Consider the following 18,728-nt stretch of genomic DNA (forward strand, 5'->3'; position numbering starts at 1 on the left):
ACAAAAAACTACAAGCAGAAAGGCAACAATTTAGCACAGTAGCTTAGCTTCTGCTCAGGATAAGAAATAAATTATAAAAGTACTCTAAACCTGAAGGTACAAAATTAATTATTAGAGATCAAGTCCATCCAGATCTAGAATGAGATTATCATATTTTTTTAAAAAATAGCAATGTTTTCTGAGATTTTGAAAGTGAGGATCCCCAACAAAAATGTACAGAAGAGGTGGCCAAACAGAGACCAGTACACACAAGACTGAGTTAGAGTTTGGTAGGTAAATCCATTTACTTGAAAAGTTCTCATCTAAATGTTTGTATACATCTCAAACATCTAAAAAAAATCAGTATGCAGTCTGTTGAATTTTTTAAAAAAGATATATTAATTTGATCTAATATTATAATAAATATAAAAATTAGTTGAGTAGGTCTTGAGTTTTCATATTAAAGCCTTATGGATCTTGAAAAGCTTTTATAAATAAGTAACTGGAAATACTTGTCAATTATACATTTGCAAACTGGACATTCTTATCCCTTGGGGAAAGCCCCGGATGTAAATTGTCCAAATGTGTTTAAGAATCTCTTGCATCTTGTTACTGATGGACTGAGATCTGTTTTTTGCAACTCATGACAAGTTTACATATTTTGTATGACTGTTAATACTGAATTCTGAACCAGAGAAAGGTTGACTCTTTAGTCAGGAATCTTTGTGTATTTTGTGGTCCTTTCTAAAGAACAGCATGTGTGTAATTAAAACAGAAAAATAAGCATTTCTTTTGGTTAAAATAAATAATAAAAAAGGCTTGGTTAGCATCTTGTGACTTTTTAAAAACTTACCAGATAGCTTTTCTATTCACCTGGATGGAAGCACAGCCCAATAGCACTGACTGATGCACGAGACATAGGTTCCATGTAAAGATAAAGAGTAACTTCTTTTTTTGATGCTGACATGGCCATTATGATAATATTGATGGGTGGCTGAAAGCTCGATGAAGAATAAAGGAAAATAGGAAAGTGACACTCTTGTTTCTAAGAAAAAAAACCCATTTATCACAATCATCAGGGCAATAATAGTAGACAATCTCCTAAATGTTAAGAAGCTCTTGGTTCAAAAATTCTTGAACAACAATAATGATGTCTTATTGAATGCACAGTTTGTTTTACGAAAGAGTTGCAGTGCAGATAATGAAGAAATATTGCTAATAATGGATAGAAAGAAATGAATTTCTCTGGAAAACCATGGAATATTGAGTACCAAGTTCCATTTTCATGACAAACCACAGATTTCTTCTTTGAGATAAATATTGTAGTTTGAGAAATTTATCAAGTTGGTAATTAACCAATAACCTCGTGACTAAATTTATGTACTAAAAAAGCTTCAGAATGAAATCTTGTAGATTTTGTTGGGTAGGGGCATTTCCATGTGATTGTGAAATGGTTGAATTGCTGTCTGCTTTCACATCTTTTCAGAGAGGCAAACTAATGAGACTAGCTAGTTTCGTTATATCCCTTTAATTCATAATTGTTATGCCTTTCCACTGGTTGTATGATTGCCTATTAAATATGACTTTGGGGGGCTGGGGATGTGGCTCAAGCGGTAGCGCGCTCGCCTGGCATGCGTGCGGCCCGGGTTCGATCCTCAGCACCACATACAAACAAAGATGTTGTGTCCGCCGAGAACTAAAAAATAAATATTAAAAATTCTCTCTCTCTCTCTCTCTCTCTCTCTCTCTCTCTCTCTCTCTCTCTCCTCTCTCTCTCTTTATAAAAAAATAAATAAATATGACTTTGGGCTCTAAACATATATTCAGTGAGTGACTGTGAGAAATGATTCTATTTTACCCAAATGCTTTCCTATCAATTGTCAAAGTGACCATTTTCTCTACTGGTACAATTAGAAAAAAGGGAGAAGGATCCTAAGAGAGTTTTCCCTAGTCCTTCTTATGTTTTGATTATAATCCATTTTTGGTTGCTTCTAATGTGCTTTGAGGATCCCACCTTTTTTCATTGTTCTCAGATCTATTTGGCTTCTATTAGAGTTAGGTCAACATAAGCCTCTTGTGGATTTCTACCGACTGTAGATAATCCCCTTTCTCATTATTACTATGAAAATATACCTACTTTTCCCATTTATCTTTGATTTTTTTCTAATACCTATCTCATCTCCCAACCTCTCATTTGAAACTATCTGAGAATTTTTTCCATTCATCTCTCCAACAAACATTTATTAAGTTCCTATTAGGTAGATATTATGGTAGGTTATGGGACATAGAGGCAAATATAGTTCTCCCTAAAGAAAACTGTCAACCTCTTTTGGAAAGGGGCAGAAAATAAATTGAGAAGTTTGTATTTTATGCTAACAGGACTAAGAAGAGGGAAGATGAACATTTCTGATGATTAAGAAAAAAAAATGCAGTTTGGCTTGGTTCCTACCATTTTGTTTTGACTGAGCCCTATATTTAGTGCTTAAATCACTGGCACCACACTCTTTGAGAAAGGCTGAATTGGAGTGTGGGCTCCAAGAACCCATGCAGAACCCTTAGCCTTACTGCCTGTTCCTGTCTAGAACCACACCCTTGGTGTAAGGCCAGAAGTGGATGAGCCTTGGGGCCAGGGAGTAGTGAGCCAACACGTTCAAGGCTGTATTTGCCTCTATGTCAGTCTTTGCTTACGACAATAAAAATGATCAAATGAACCTGTTTTTTATATTTCTGTTGGCAGGAATCATGTATCATGTTGTTTTTGCCCAAAGCACTTTTTTTTTTGTACCAATTTTGAAGTCTTGGGTCAAGAAACTAGAATAAGCTTTAATGGCTTCTGTTAGCCTATTATTTTTATTTAAGTTTTGTGGGTAATATCCACCAAATTCAAGGTTCTTCAAAATTCAGGAATGAAAATTATTGGTAGAGGAAAAAAGATAATGAATTCCAAGAATTTATAAAAAGTCTCCTCTTCTACAATATAGCTGTCCAAATAATTTGGGCTAGTTTAAAATCAGTTTTAATACATAAATGGGCTATAATGGGAGCTAACCACAATACAGCCACTTCCCATCAATAAAAAATGACCTTGTACAGGTTATTTGTCTTATTTGAAACCTCTTGCCAGCACTTTCTCCCTTAGCAGTGGATGTCTGAAAGTGCCCGAGAGGGAGGTCTTTGGGTCAATGATTTGTTATATTAGGAAAAGGTCAGTGCAAGTTGGAGAAGCAGTCCTAGACCACGAATCCCTCATTCCTTCCAGAGTGTTTTTGTTTTATGAATGCGAAGGCTGTAAATGTGAGTAATCTGGTTGGTTAGGATGGGTCAGACTGTATGAAAACGAGTTGCTGTTACCTTTCTCTAAGAGTTCTAAAGGGAAAACATAGAATCCTAGGAAGAAAGGGAAGTCATGAAAGAAGCCTCTAAGTTCAGAAGACAGTGTGGGAAGAAGACGGAGTCAGAATCTGCTATAGTTTAAATCTTAAATATCCTCCAGAGCCCTGTGTAAAAAGCTTGGTGCTACTGCAGGTGGTGGGTATTTTAAAAGGTGGGGCATAATGGGAGATTTTTACATTGCTGGAGAAATGCCCTGGAAAGGAACTGAGGAACTCTAGTCTCTTCCTCTTTCTATTTTGTATCCTGGCCCTGAGGTCATGGCTTTGCTCCTCCACGTACTCTGACCCTGATGTACCTACCATCATAGGCCCAAAGTAAAGGGGTGAATTGGTCATGGCCTGAAACCTTCAGATCTGTGAGCCAAAATAACCCTTTTCTCTTCATAAATCTATTTGTCTCAAGTATTTTTTTAAAGTAATGGAAAGCTGACTAACACAACATCATATAGAATTCCTTAAGATCATCTGGTCTCCTTTAACTTTCAATCAATCCTAAAAATAGGCTCCCCTTTCTTTTCCAAATGCCACTTTTTATGTTCCAAACTGCCCTTTGCACTTCCACTTAAATAAATGTCTTTTTATTGTTTTGAAGAGCAAGAAATGTAGAGGCCCTAATCTTATCCCTGACTCCAACTTGAACTCTGCTTAGATCTACCCGCAAATCCTTTTTCATTCTTTCCTGCTTTCTTTTTCTTGCTCCTTTGCTTTTCTCTGTTCTATTCTTTCATGTCTCTGTATTCATTACTTCTAAAAATGTGACCCCACCTGTTTGCAATGCAAATGTATATTAACCTAATAGTTATGTCTTGTGACAAGGTCCATAAAAGATTATTTCTGGTTTCTTTTTCTATCAAGTACCCCACCCAGAATGTGCATTTTCTTATTGAAATGATGGAACGAATTGATTCATTGATTTGGAATGGCATGCCCTTGGTTTGGAATGGACTTGGAATTAAAAAAAAAAAAAAAAAAAGAAAAAGAAAAAAACTAGAAACATCTTCTGGCCAGTTTGGGCAAGTTATATGGTGCCTTTGAGTCCCCAGGACTCTGAATCTAATCAAGATAAGAAGCATACAACAGCTGAAAGGAATCACACGCATTCTCAAGCACAAGGCGCAAACAAGGCCCAGGTTTTTCTGGGGTGGAATATAGTAGGACCCCAAAAATCTTGATTAGGAGACTAGAAAGATGAATAACTTTTGCTGTGAAACAGGAAGTATGCCTTGGTAACCTGTGTGACAGTTTGCATTAAGCCAAAATAAAATGTTTAGGAGAGCACTGCTTTGTATTTTCAAAAGTCATTTGCTACAAACTAGAAGGAAAGATAAGTGATTTTTTTTAGGGGAAAAAATAATCTCATAGTACAGAAAGCTATATTCCAAAATATTTGATAGATTTCCATCTTTGCATCTCCAAGCTTATTTTTCCAGCACAGTCAGGTATATACCATGCTAAGAGGGAAGGAAAAATGTGCTGTACATAGAAATAGGGTGGCACAGCAGTACCATGGGCTTCTGAAGAGAGTTTCAGGTGCATATTAGGAGTTTTGCTTTTTTATTTTCCAGGGATTGTTGTCTGTGAGGCGCCTAACAACAAATTAGATAAATTTACGGGAGTCCTCTCTTGGAAGGACAGCAAGCACTCCCTCGACAATCAGAAGATAATCCTGAGAGGCTGCATCCTGAGGAACACCAGCTGGTGTTTTGGAATGGTTATTTTTGCAGGTACAGTTTATGGCTTAGGGCCAGATCTATGTGACCCTTTCCTGCAACACACACCAGCCAGTTCTCCAAATTCAGAACAGCATGGTGCTTTTAGCCCTTGCAAAGGGCTGCTCTGGAGTTAACTTCAGGATTTGTGGCTCCAGGGTAAAACAGCACAGCTTTAAAATAGTCCAGGTGGTCCAGGGTGTGGGAACCACTGGCATCTTGTGCTTATTCTTAAGGGTGCCGGGGCCTCCATTATACGGTGGGTGCTAGATACCTATTGTTTTAATTTCTATCTTTTTAGCCCCATCCCAGTCACTTTGTCATGTTATGTATTAACTAAGCTCCTTTTAAATTGACAGAAGAATAAAAAAGAAAGCCCCTCATCATGCTGTTCTTGGGTAGTTTGTGGAAGTCAAGCAGCTCTTTTGGGAAAGTGTTCTTGGAGATCTTGCAGTCACTTCTGTTTATACTCTGTAGTTTCTCCACTGTTTGTAAACAGGACAGTGGGGTCTGGAAAGACTGTGCATGATGGGTGGGGTCAGTGTGGAAGGAGGCTGGGGGGTGCGATGGCTCTTGCTCTTCATGCCTGTCATTTTTGCTTTCCCTACTTTATCTCTATGGGTTCAAGGTGGCAGTTTCCTGCTAAGGAAGCTCACAGTAGCACCATTTCATAAAGCCACTCAAATTGTACTCATGGCTTCAATTGCTAGTCCTTGATTTTATAAATCCTGTTTATTGTGGCACCAAATTAAGATGTGTTTTGGGTCTGCTGATTATATGTGCAATCAAAATTGGAATGTTTTTCTTAACTTTCCTCAGCAACAACAAAATGTTCATTAAAGACTTAAAAGTGTTCCAAACTAGGAAAGTCCTCCCAGTTGTTCCTAAATACTCTCAGCTGTGGCTGTTAACAAGGCTCTTTCTGCTTGGGGCATTAGTATTGTAAGGACTTGGGAAATCCCTAGAAATGAGACAATATAGTGCTTTTATCTGGGGATGAATCTGGCTTCAAGATTCTTTCATCAGATGCTTTTATTCTTTAGTCAGGGAAATAAACCTCTTACTATTTATTTCCTTATTTGCATTTTCTTGCAGAGAAACAGTAAGGCTTATCCACAACTTCCTTTTACTGTCCTACTTAATGATAGAGAGACATCTTGAGAGTCTTCTGGTAGGAAATACCCATCTAGTTTGCTCCCTGTCACCAAAGAAATGGAGATGCCTCACCCTAGGAATGGGACATAGTCCAGAAGTTTGTTTGAGTTTGTATGATCTTGTTTGGAGCAACTAATTCAGGACTGTAGTTCAGTTACACTGTTATGCTAGGACAGCTGTTGTGAACCACTGAGGGGTCAAGTTCCTCTTCATAAGGTTGTCCCTATGGGAGAATGCTCTCACAAAAAAAGGAAGTGGAGAGGTAAGTTAAACAGATGTCCTCCAAGGGAGAAGAGCAGAAAGTTCACAGAAATTGAATCAGGCATATCTGGCTGTAGGAGCATTATCCTCAGTTACTTAACCTCCCTAAGCTTTGTTCCCCCTCTGAAACACGGGGATAATAATGAGCATATCTGAGAGTGTACTGCAAAGTCTCCATGTGATGATGCCTGTGGGAGAGGAAGCCTCCAAATTTTCTTTTCCTTCCTTCCATGCTTCTCCTTTCTTTCATCATCAATTCAGAGCATACTCCTGTTCCACGGGCTGAGCTGGGAAAACTTCCTGCTTGCTGCACCTTGGTGGGAAAAGAGGGAGCTGCCTCTTCTCTTGTGATATGTCCTGGAGGTTCACTTGCAGGGGACAGCCATCAGGTGGACATTTGAAAAGCAAAGAATATGTTTATTGACTTTAGTTTGTGCACAAAAGTTAGTATAAAACTTGAACCAGAATAAAGGCAAACTAAGGAATGAACCATTGGTTTGGTCCATGTCAGAGTTGAACTGAGTCAGGTTCCCAAAGTCTTGAGATATTTGGCTGAGGAACTAATTGTAGGTGACTATGTAGGTCTTATGAAAGTGAATCCCAAATGAATTGTTAATTTTCTTTTTGAACTATTACTCTAGTTATATCTACCGTTAAGAATTGTGCAGGGAATATAATTGACAGATATGGCTTACTTTGCAAACCTATAATTTACAAAAGTCTTATATACACTAACAGCTGGGCCATACTTCCCTGGTAATGACTTTTCTTTCTGCTCAAAAGAGGAGCAGGTGTTATTTCTGAGAGCAGGAGTCTAATCCATTTAAGGAGTCTACAGGATCAGGCACCATCTTGGTTGCAGGTAAGGTTTTAGTGCTGGATCTCTTTCATTTGCCCGTTCAGGTCTGCTCTGACCCTTTTCCAACCTTCTTTTTGCATTGAAGGCTGACTTGTGTGGTTGGCACTGATAGTTTTCCTTAAATTTTGGCTTCTTTTGGACTCTGTCTTGGGAAAAAGATTAAAGGGACAAAGATGATTAAGGCCAAGGTATTCATTCCTTCAGAATACATTCCTGTGTGGTCACTTCAGACTGGTCCTCAATATAAGGTTACTCATCCCTTAAAGGCTGTAAACCCCACACATCTCTCACCCGAGGGTCCGGTAATACTCCTTTCGACATCCCTCTGGCTGAGGTGAAGAAATAGCTGGGTTGCTCTGAAGCCCTTGGTTATTGCCCTTACCTTTTGCTTTCCTTATACCCACCCCCACTTTTGTAAAGTGTTCCTTTAAAAATAAACTCTACTGTCACTATCCTTGTTCAATATGATATATATTTCCTGTTAGGACCCTGAATGAGGCAGTCTTAAATGTACATTGGTTGACTATCTCATATGGTTTTAAAAATAGTAGTTAAAAAACGAGAACTTCAGGGTTAGATATATGGAGGTTTAAATTCTGGTTCTGTCACTTATTAGATGAGAAATCTCAAGCAAGGTAAGTTCTTTAAACTTCATTCTCATTATTAACAAATAAAGGATAACCTATTGTGTTGGCTTATTGTAAGTATCAGCTGATATAATCGAATGAAAGCATATGTGATTATTGCCTAAAACAGCAAGTATTCAATTAATTAATTCACTAAAATTTTACTTATTGAATACCTACTACACATGAGGCATTATTCTGCATGCTCATAGGGGATTCAAAATCTGGTAAAACAAAGGCAGTTCCTTTAATCATGTGCTTTTCAGCCTTGTAAGAGAAAGAAAGACATCTCAAATACAGTAATGAATGCATGATCTCAAATTGAGATAAGTGTTCCAAAACAACAACAACAACAACAGCAACAAAACATGGACTCAAAAGAGTGTATAATGGAGGAAACTGATTGGACCTGAACTTTAGGGAAGGTTTTCCTAAAGAAATGTGAGCTGCAATTGGAAGAATGAGAAAGGGTTAGGAAAGAGAAAGAGGTGAAGAATGTAGAAAAGGGAAAGAACTAGCTAATGAGAAGGCAATTTGTAGACCAAAGCTCTGTGGCAGAGTGAGGTCAAAAAATTTAGGCCTGTGGGACACAGCACCGAGAATAGAGGTAGACATGTGACTGGAGAGGATCTGGAGCATGCAGGACCTTGTGGTTAATATCCAGAATTTTGGAGTTTATCCCAAGAGCTTGAGGAAGCCATTGCAAGTTTCTAACAGGTGGGGTGTATATGTGTTAAATTTGAAAGATTTACTCTTTCCTACAGTGTTTGTGATCTCTGTTAATATTCAGCAGGTTCTGGAAAGAGTACATGTTGAGAAGGAAAAATATTGATCGAGTTCAGGACAGAGTGATGCAGGAACACAAAGTTACTAGGATTTTAAAAGTTGAGAGATGATGGTATTTTGGATTGGAATAGGGATATGGAGATAGAGAAATCAGAAGCTTTTTGTTGAGATGACAAGCTTCGATGAACAGGTTTAACAGTGAGGATGAGAGAGTAATCAACTCTGACTCTTAGGTATCTCCTAACCTTCACAATTGGATGGATAGTGGTGTCATTCACTGAGGTAAGGAACCCTGAAGATTCCAAGCTAGGCTGACAAAGGTCCTTCGAGGGGCCTTAGGAAGATCCAGGTGGAGATTTCATGTGGGCAATAAAATATGTGGATTTAAATATATGACTTAGAGTTCAAAGAGCGGTATGAGCTAGAGATATAGTGGTTTGAAGATGGTATTATAGACTGATTATGGTCATAGGTAAGATTGCCCAGGGAAGGTGGATTGAGTATAAAGAGATGATTTATGCTTGAGTCTTAAGAATCTCAGTGTTTAACAACTGGATACAGGGGTGTGAACATTATGGAAGACAGGGAAGAAAGTAGGAGTAAGAGTAGGAGAACATTGAAACACAGAAGTTGAGGGAAGAGTATGTTTTACAAGGACAGGTAGTCAATAATATTAGAACCTATGATATCAGTATCAAAACAATCATCATAACCTATGGTGGCTATTGATGATAGCCACCAGAGGCTATTGATGATATGGTGTAGTGATTAGCCCCAAAACTAGGTTGAATATGAGTGGAGGATAATGAGTGGAGGATCAGGAAACAGGAGCAGCCAACTCTAGAAGACTCTTTCAAAGTCTTTGATTATGAAGAAGATTTGTGTATGTAAACATTTGTGGATATATTTTAAAAAGTACTTATCAGCCTATAAAGTAGATTCTTCATTACTCTGTGTATGTTTGTGTGCTGAAGAAATATAGATTTTTAACATCAACTGGTCTGTCAATATTTCAGTTTTTAGCAATCACAAACTTTATTTGGTTTTTGTGATCTTTACTACAAAATAAATATTTATCACCCTCAATGTCCATATGACTTTAATAAACAACTCTGAGAAAATGTGGGTGGTCTCTTTTATACACCAGTGGCCAGGAATAGGACCCTGGGGTGCATTTTCCAACTCAAGACAATAAATTGTTCTGAGACCCCAATCTTTCTTTGTTTTTTGAGGAAAAGGAAGTGTTTGAAGGATGTTCCCACCATTTCATGACTTCTAGAATGGTATATAATTTCATGTGTGCCCCCCTTCTTTTATTTCTTTCATTTTCCCCTTCCTCCTATATTAAATGGCTGCATGGATCAATAATAATGGGAACACAATGTGGAAAAAGAACACTACAGAAGTCAGTTATAATTAAAACAATTGTTTCTATTTAGCATTTTCTCTGTGAATAAGAAATTTCCTTAGCAACATGTTATTAGTTAATTATCTAATAACCCATCTCTAAAGCAGCTAACATTAGTCTCAGATTTCCTTGAAAAAATGATCTTAAGAAATATGTCATATTGAATCTTGAGGAAATACAAGATTTAAGTCAATTCTTGCTCTTAGAAAAGCACACATTATATAAACAGCTATCAATCATAGAAAAGGTTTAACTTACTTGCTGATACATGTTTTATAGTTTTTTTAAGATTCTTCATTAAGGGTACCTCAAACCTTTTTGGGAAACATCTGGAATTTGATTTCTCATCTTTTAATTTTTGACCTCAGTATTCTAATTTGTTTTGGTTACTATAGTTCTTTTCAGTATTTCCAAATAATTCCTTTTATTGGTTTTGCTGTCATTGAATACTTCAAACTACAAGCACATTCATTCATTATTTTTTTAAAAAAGCATTTCTTAAGACTTATGTAGCAACAAATTCTAACATGGACATATTCTATAGAGATTGATTCTCTTGTAGTTTCCAGGACAACTGTTAAGCCACTAGTTAAGAATCATATACAACTTAATGGCCCTTGCTCTTAATGAACGTTAAATTATTTTTGAAAAATATATTTTTCCCTTTTAGAGACATTGATATGAGTAATAATTACTACTATTACATCTAATTGTTTCAAAGTTGGCTCTTCTTTTATTTACAGGTCCTGACACTAAACTAATGCAGAACAGTGGTAAAACAAAGTTTAAAAGAACAAGCATTGATAGATTGATGAATACTCTAGTACTGTGGGTAAGTAACTATAACAAAATTAGGCAATGTCATTAGTCATTATTACCTTAGTATATTTCTTATATTTGGGGGAAATTCTTTCAGAATTTCTCATGTGGAGTTGTGTTTGGACACTCTGATTTGAAGCCCAATTATACTGCCTTCTATTTTCTAGTTTATAATAATTTCTCAACAAATGATAGAATTTATCAGGAAAGGTAGGTTAGTGTTTATAGTGGCCTTCACAGTTTTTCAGTTCTCCATATTGCAAAGATTTATGTTTGAAAAACAAAATCCAGTTATTCAATTTCTTGGTTATATCCAAAGGATTTAAAATAAACATACTACAGGGATACAGTCACATCAATGTTTATAGTTGCACAATTCACAATAGCTATGGAGCCAACCTAAATGCTCATCAACAAATGAATGGATAAAAAAATTGTGGCATATATACACAATGGGATATTACTCAGCCATAAAGACAAGTGACCTTTGGACATTTACCAGTAAATGGATGGATCTGGAGAATATCATGCTAAGTGAATAAGCCAGTCCCAGAAAACTAAAGGTCAAATGTTTTTGCTGATATGTGGAAGCTTAATCACAATAAAGGGCCAGGAGGAGGGGAAGAAGAGAAATTCAGTAGATTAGAAAAAGGGGAACAAAAGGAAGAGAGCGTGGATAGGAGTAGGAAAGACAGTAAAATGAATCTAACATAATTTTCCAATGTACACATATAAAATTACCTAATGAACCCTATCATTATGCCCCCCTCACAAGAATAGGGTCCTAATTAGAATAAGATATATCTTATGCATATAACTTTATTAAAATGGCTTCTACTATCATATATAACCACTAAAATAAAATAAAAAAAGAAAAACAAAACATAATTTAAAGGTAGTTTGGTGCACTTTCTGTGCTTGTGCTGCCTTACCTTTGCTTAAACCCTCTCTGCATAGTTATGGACAAGGCCAGCTTCACAGGCGTGTGACCTGTGTAGCTACAAAGGGCCCCAACTCAGAAAGGCCTTGTTTTACTGATCAACTGTTGCTCTTTAGAAATTCTTAATAATTTGGGCCTACATTTTCATCTGACACTAGGCCCTAAAAATTAGGTAGCTGGTTCTACTTATGAAGTCTCTAAGGCCCAAGTCCCAGTTGTCCTCCTTCACAGAGACACCTAAACTTGGCCATAGTTCTTTACCTGCTGTGAATTCTTTTTCCCCTTGAAATTTTTGAAATTATTTTCAATCATTAACAGAAAAGAGGATAGTGTGATACAGGTACCAGATAGTAGGATATGGGGGATTCACAATTCTGCCCTAAATAAGGTTTTCCACAACTTTTCTTCTTATGCCCTTATTTTATTCATGAGAGAATAAAGAAGAAAACATCTCTAGAATTTATGATGATTATTATTTCTTGGAGGAAAAAGGAAATAGAAGGGAATGCATTCCTAATCTCCAGCACTACCCTCCCCTCAACAGGGCTTGGTCTCAGTTCCAACACAGGGTGACAGTTAGGACAAAGTCCTCTGAACACCTTTTTCTACTCAGATTTTACCACATTCACTGAGCTTATGTCCTTCCATTCCATGACTGAAATTTTGGTCTCACTACAGATTGACTTTGTTTTTCCAATCTAAAATATTTCAGGTTGCTTCCCACGTTTGTTTAATCTCAAATGGAAAGTGAACATGTCATGAAATATTTTAATTAATTCTTATACTTCTTGGTGATCTTAAGGATTATGCAGCCAGACATGAAGTAGACTTAATGAGCATTGGAAGCAGTTTTTAAATCACTGATATATATATATTTTCCCTTTGCTTTTATACTGGGAAGACCATATAATTTATCATCCAAGCAGGATACTTTTGAAGGCAAAAGGGGACATGAGTAATACTACACCTGGACAGTAGATGTAAACTAGGGCAATCCAGGTCAAATCAGAGCAAATGGTCTCCTTCACTGACCCATGAAAATATGTGTATGCATCACAGATTGAGGGTGTGAACTTAGCTATGTGACCGAGGGCAAGTTTGTAGTCTTTCTGCACTTATGTTTTTTTTGTGTGTGTGTCGTGTTTTCAATCTGTAAAGTGTGAATAATGACTGTTTCTATCTCAGAGGACCTGGGGGAATGAAATGAAAAAATGTATGTCAAATATTTAGTCATGTTCTTGACACAAAAATGTTAAATTTTATTCATATGATTAATGGGGAAGTAAGAAAAGGTTTGCATAATTTGATTTTTCAAAGGATAATTTCTTAGAGTTAGGAGTATAATTAGATTAGGATGATATGACTAGTTTTGGGTTCAAGTTAACCTTAACCAGACTTCTATTCTTATTGCAGATTTTTGGGTTTCTGGTATGCTTGGGAATTATTCTTGCAATAGGAAATTCAATCTGGGAGAATCAAGTTGGGGGCCAATTCAGAACTTTCCTATTTTGGAGCGAAGGAGAGAAGAACTCTGTTTTCTCAGGATTCTTAACCTTCTGGTCCTACATTATTATTCTCAATACTGTTGTACCCATTTCATTATATGTGAGGTAAGATGAGCATTTATACTTTAATGAAGACATTTTATTTAAAGCCTTTGTTTCACATAATCACTTTTGTTTGTTTTAAAATTACAGCAGCAAGGTAGATGGCTTGCTCTAACTGCTTATGATCTGCTACATCTGTTACAAATGAGGCAACTAAGCTGTTTAATCTGTTTAACTTTTACATTTTCAAATTACAATAAATGCATTTTATTTTATTCTTGATTTGATTTGGTTTCTTGGTAATGTTTTTCTTTGGAATCTATGGACTAGGATATAATTTCATGGAACTGCAACCTGAGCAAGAATTGAGTGGCTCTGAGGTAAGAAAAAGAACCTTTGAGGAGATTTATAGAGATGGTACCTTTCCACCATGAGTTTGGCTCCAGATACCTGCATTCAGGTCCAGTTCTACCACCTACTAGCTCCATAACATTGATCAAGTAACTTCAACTTCTGATGCCTCAGTTTTCTCATTTCAAAAATGGAGGAATGTTTCATAGGATTGGGTGAGGAGTGAGTCAATGCCTGTAAAGCTCTTAGAATAATGACTGGCATATTGTAAAAGTTTAATGAATATTAGTTTTTCTTTTATTTATTCTAATTTTTTATATATGACAGCAGAATGTAATTCAATTCATATTACACAAATAGAGCACAATTTTTCATGTCTCTGGTTGAACACAAAGTAGAGTCACACCATTCGTGTTTTCATACATGTACTTAGGGTAATGATGTCTGTCTCATTCCACTGTCTGTCCTACCCCCATGCTCCCTCTCTTGCCTTCCCTCCCCTTTGCTCTATCTAAAGTTCCTTCATTCCTCTCATGATGCACCCCCTCCCAACCCCATTATGAATCAGCATCCTCATGTCAGAGAAAAAATTCGGCATTTGTTTTTTTTTTTGGGGGGGGGATTGGCTTACTTTACTTAGCATTGTATTCTCCAAATCCATCCATTTACCTGCAAATGCCATGATTTTATTCTCTTTTAATACTGAGTAATATTCTATTGTGTATATATACCACATTTTATTTATCCATTCATCTACTGAAGGGCATCTAGGTTGGTTCACAATTTAGCTATTGTGAATTGTGCTGCTGTGACTGCAACACTGTAGTGTGCTGTTTTTAAGTCCTTTGGGTATAAACCAAGGAGTGGGATAGCTGGGTCAAATGGTGGTTCCATTCCCAGTTTTTCAAGGAATCTCCACACTTTTTTCCATATTGGCTATACCAATTTGCAATCCCACCAGCAATGTATGAATGTGCCTTTCCCCCATATCCTTGCCAGCACTTATTGGTATTTGTATTCTTAATAGCTGCCATAGTAGGCCCAAATCTCCATCATGCTGCATTAGGCCATGACTTCCTTAATAAGACTCCTATAAAGTGCAAGAATTAAAATCAAGAATCAATAAATGTGATAGATTCAAACTAAAAAGCTTCTTCTCAGCAAAATAAACAATCAGTGAAGTAAATAGAGAGCCTACAGAATGGGAGCAAATTTTTACCACATGCACGTCAGATAGAGCACTAATCTCTAGGGTATATGAAGAATTCAAAAATCTTAATACCAAAAAAAAAACCCTAAAACAAATAACCCAATCAATAAATGCCCAAGTAACTTAACAGACACTTCTCAGAAGATGATATACAATCAATCAACAAATATATGAAAAACTGTTCAATATCTCTGGCAATTAGAGAAATGTAAATCAAAACCACTCTAAGATTTCATCTCACTCCAGTCAGAATGGCAGCTATTATGAATATTAATTTTTCTATTTTCTATTGGTAACTATAAATGAGTACAATAAATGGGTTAACACATAGTAGGTAGTGCTTGCCCCTTTTTATATAAAAGCTATGAATTATAGTTCCTCTTGTATCTTGATCTCTCATTTCTAGATTTAATCCAACAAATTAAAGCTAAATGGTCTCTGTCTCTCTCCATGGACACACACACACACACACACACACACACACACACTTTCTATACACATGTACATGCACACACATGTATTTGTGTGCATGCATACTTGATAAGACTGAGAAGTTAGCTCCGGAGTCTATACCTGAGACAGGCTTGATCCTGATCCTATTAAACTAATCCAGACAGTCCCAAAGTCAGTGGAGCCAAGATAGAGCTTGTTTGTTTAACACTTCTCATCATTAGTACTTTAACAATACACAAAATCACCAGCTTGAAATCCCCACTAATTTTTACTAGCCTCTTTTTCTCTCTTTCCAAAAACCTAGCTATGATGAGGCAAGGGAAGTTGAATGCACAAAATCACCCTTGTTTTGGATAGTGGTCAGGAAACTGAAATGTCAAGTTGTGGGAAATTGACTTGAAGTTGTGGCATGAGGCCATAACACCACAAATTGCTTTGGGCCCTCTGGGGTTGTGGTTGGAGTGGGCTCTATTTAAACTGTATCCTACTGGCTCATCTTTGATTCTGAGGACCTCTCATGCTTGTATCCAATTATAGAGTCTGTAGTAAATCCTGCTCTTTGCCAGAAGAGCTATGGTCAACTTTTATAGCTTTCCTTTTATGTCCTAAATGAATAATAAATGTGCATGGTGGCTTACCATCTGCACATGTGCAGTTTCATATGTCCTTATGAAGAAACTGTATTTTTGTATACATTCTTTCTTTGAAGTGCATTGGTATTTTTCATTTAATGATTTGAAAAATTGATATTTTTAGAGACCAAGGCTACACTCTCAGGTTAGCATTCCTTTTACTTCTAATGTGTAGTGGTCGACAGAAAATCTGTCTATATTAGTCCAAACCCAGTTTCTAGTCTTCACACTGCAAATAATAACTGTGTGACCTTAAAGAAAGCACTTGGCTTTTCTGTGCTTTAGAATGTCTGTCACACATGTGCTATTCTATAAAATGAGTGGATTAAAATAATTAATTTATGAGTTCATCTCTGATCTATAGGTAGTATCCCACACACACACTTTATTATTTAAAAAAGTATATGATATTGTTTAAAACTACTTTCTCATGCATTGCTTTTTATAATTTTCAAAGTTGCTCACTGATGTTTTGTAATAGGAATATTATATCTTCTAACTCTATGGGTATCTTTTTCTTAAAATATTTTGTATACAGTACTTTCACATACCTCATCTAATTTATGCTTCCCAATAATTTTAAGAAGTAGCTATTGCTGAACTTCTTTCACAAATGACATGATTTGTTCAGGATTATGGAGCTAGCTTCGGGGAGAACCAAGATCCAAATTCAAGTTTTCTGACAGCTGGTATTGTGTTTTCCCCTGTTCCTAACCTGTGAATGATCAGTGAAGACATCAAGAGGAAAAAAAAAAAAAGAGGCTAGAGTTCTTTACTTGTTGGTAAAGAATAGAACTGATGGAGATTAAAAGTGAGCTTTTCTCTTACCAAAGAGAACAGTGATTCTCATTTTGAGGGGGAAAGTATTCCAAGAAATTTCAAGTTATTTGGTTCTAAAGACTTAGGCATAGAAAAAGAGAACTCTCAGGTATCCATTTGGAGGGATGAGGGCCTTCTGCAAAAGCTCCCATTAGGCTTTTGAGTAGGTACAGAGACGAAACTAGTGCTCTGTGTTACTTGAGGACAAAAGCTCATAATTTATTTTGAATGTTTAACAATTCCAGGTGAGCAGAGACATTTATTTTCAAGGAAATTTCTATGCTTGGTTTGTTTGTTTTAAGATGTACCCAGACAGATTTTTTAAAAAAAATATATCATTTTAGGAAATGCAGTTATTGTTCTCCCAAGGAATTAGTTTTGAGTGTTCTTTCTGAAGCAATAGGAACTCATTTCCCTGTAGCTTCTTTTGCCTTAGAATGGGTGGAATCCTAAGTCCTGCCCTCTGAGTGGTCAGGCAGAAAACACAAAGCCGTCTAATTTTGCTAACTTGGAACATTTGTCTCCTTTTCTTTGCTTTTGTAAAAGGAAGGGTGCATGTTCCATGGTGACTCTCCTAAATCCTCTTTTCCCAAACTAAAAGGTCCCCATCTTCTCTACAGGCTATTTTAAGCTCTAGGAATTCAAATGAATTTTGAATACTTCCATTGGCTTATACCACACCAGGGAAGATCCAAATTCTCTTATGTTCATTTTGCTCTGAGTTTACAGGGAGCTAACATACTTTCAGATAATTGCAGACTTCAAATGACTTGTGAAGAGCAGACGCCCTTCTTCTCAGGGAATATGTTCCATGACCCCCCCATGCAGATGGTACTAAATCCTATATAGTCCCATTTTTTTCTGTACTATACATACATATGTATGATAAGGTTTAATTTATAAATTAGGCACAGTAAGAGATTAATAATACAACATAAAATTATAATCATATACTATAATGAAAGTTATGTGACTATGGTCTTTCTCAAATATCTTCTTGTACTGTACTCAGCCTTCGTGTGAGATGATACAATACCTACATGATGAGATGAAGTGAGATGAGTGATGCAGGGCCGTGACATAGCATTAGGCTAAGATGTAAAGGTCACTTGAACCAAGTGTTGTAATGCCACAATAGTCAATCTGATAACCAAGATAGCTCTAAGGTAACTGAGTGGGTGGTGTGTACAGTCTAGACATATTAGACAGGGGATGAGCCATATCTCAGGTGGGAAAGAGCAGCATGGTGTGAGATTTCATTATGCTACTCATATCAGTCCACAATTTAAAACAGTTTATTTCTGGAATTTTACATTTAATATGTTTAGATGCAGTAAACTTTGGCAACTCGAACTATGAAAAGTGAAACTTCATATAAGGGGAAACTCCTATATAATATCATTCTTGGGGCCAGGTTCACATTTGCTTTACTAGATACTGGAATTCCAGTCTTGGCTCTGTGGGTAATTATTTGTGTGATCTTAGGTTAGTCACTTTAACTTTTCAAGTCTTAATGTCCTATTGGTGAATTTGGAGACAAGAGGGCCAGGATTTATTCATCAACACTGACTGACCACCTGTGACAGCAACACACTGCCCCTGGCCTGTTAAAGGAGTGTTAATGCTTTTTGAGAGGGAGAAATAAAGAAAACAAAGCTGAATCAAACCAGCTAGCCAGGAACTTACAAAGTAGGCAGGGGGTGGGATATACAGAAGAGTAAACCATACATGAAAATATATGCACAAATACATGTATGCATTTATTATGAGTATGACTTATTT

The 18,728-nt window shown here is 36.6% G+C and overlaps 1 protein-coding gene across 1 annotated transcript in view; it reads left to right on the top strand.

The window, feature by feature from the left end:
• Positions 1 to 18,728, top strand: part of ATP8B4 (ATPase phospholipid transporting 8B4 (putative)) — a 253,104-nt gene that overhangs the window by 140,340 nt on the left and 94,036 nt on the right. The window contains exons 10-12 of the mRNA XM_081291345.1: positions 4,937 to 5,095; positions 10,919 to 11,007; positions 13,348 to 13,544. Coding sequence (XP_081147471.1) covers positions 4,937 to 5,095; positions 10,919 to 11,007; positions 13,348 to 13,544 — 445 coding nt within the window. The remainder of the gene's footprint in view (positions 1 to 4,936; positions 5,096 to 10,918; positions 11,008 to 13,347; positions 13,545 to 18,728) is intronic.

Source organism: Spermophilus citellus (assembly GCF_964194105.1).
Source record: "Spermophilus citellus genome assembly, chromosome: 4".
Classification (NCBI taxonomy): Eukaryota; Metazoa; Chordata; class Mammalia; order Rodentia; family Sciuridae; genus Spermophilus; species Spermophilus citellus.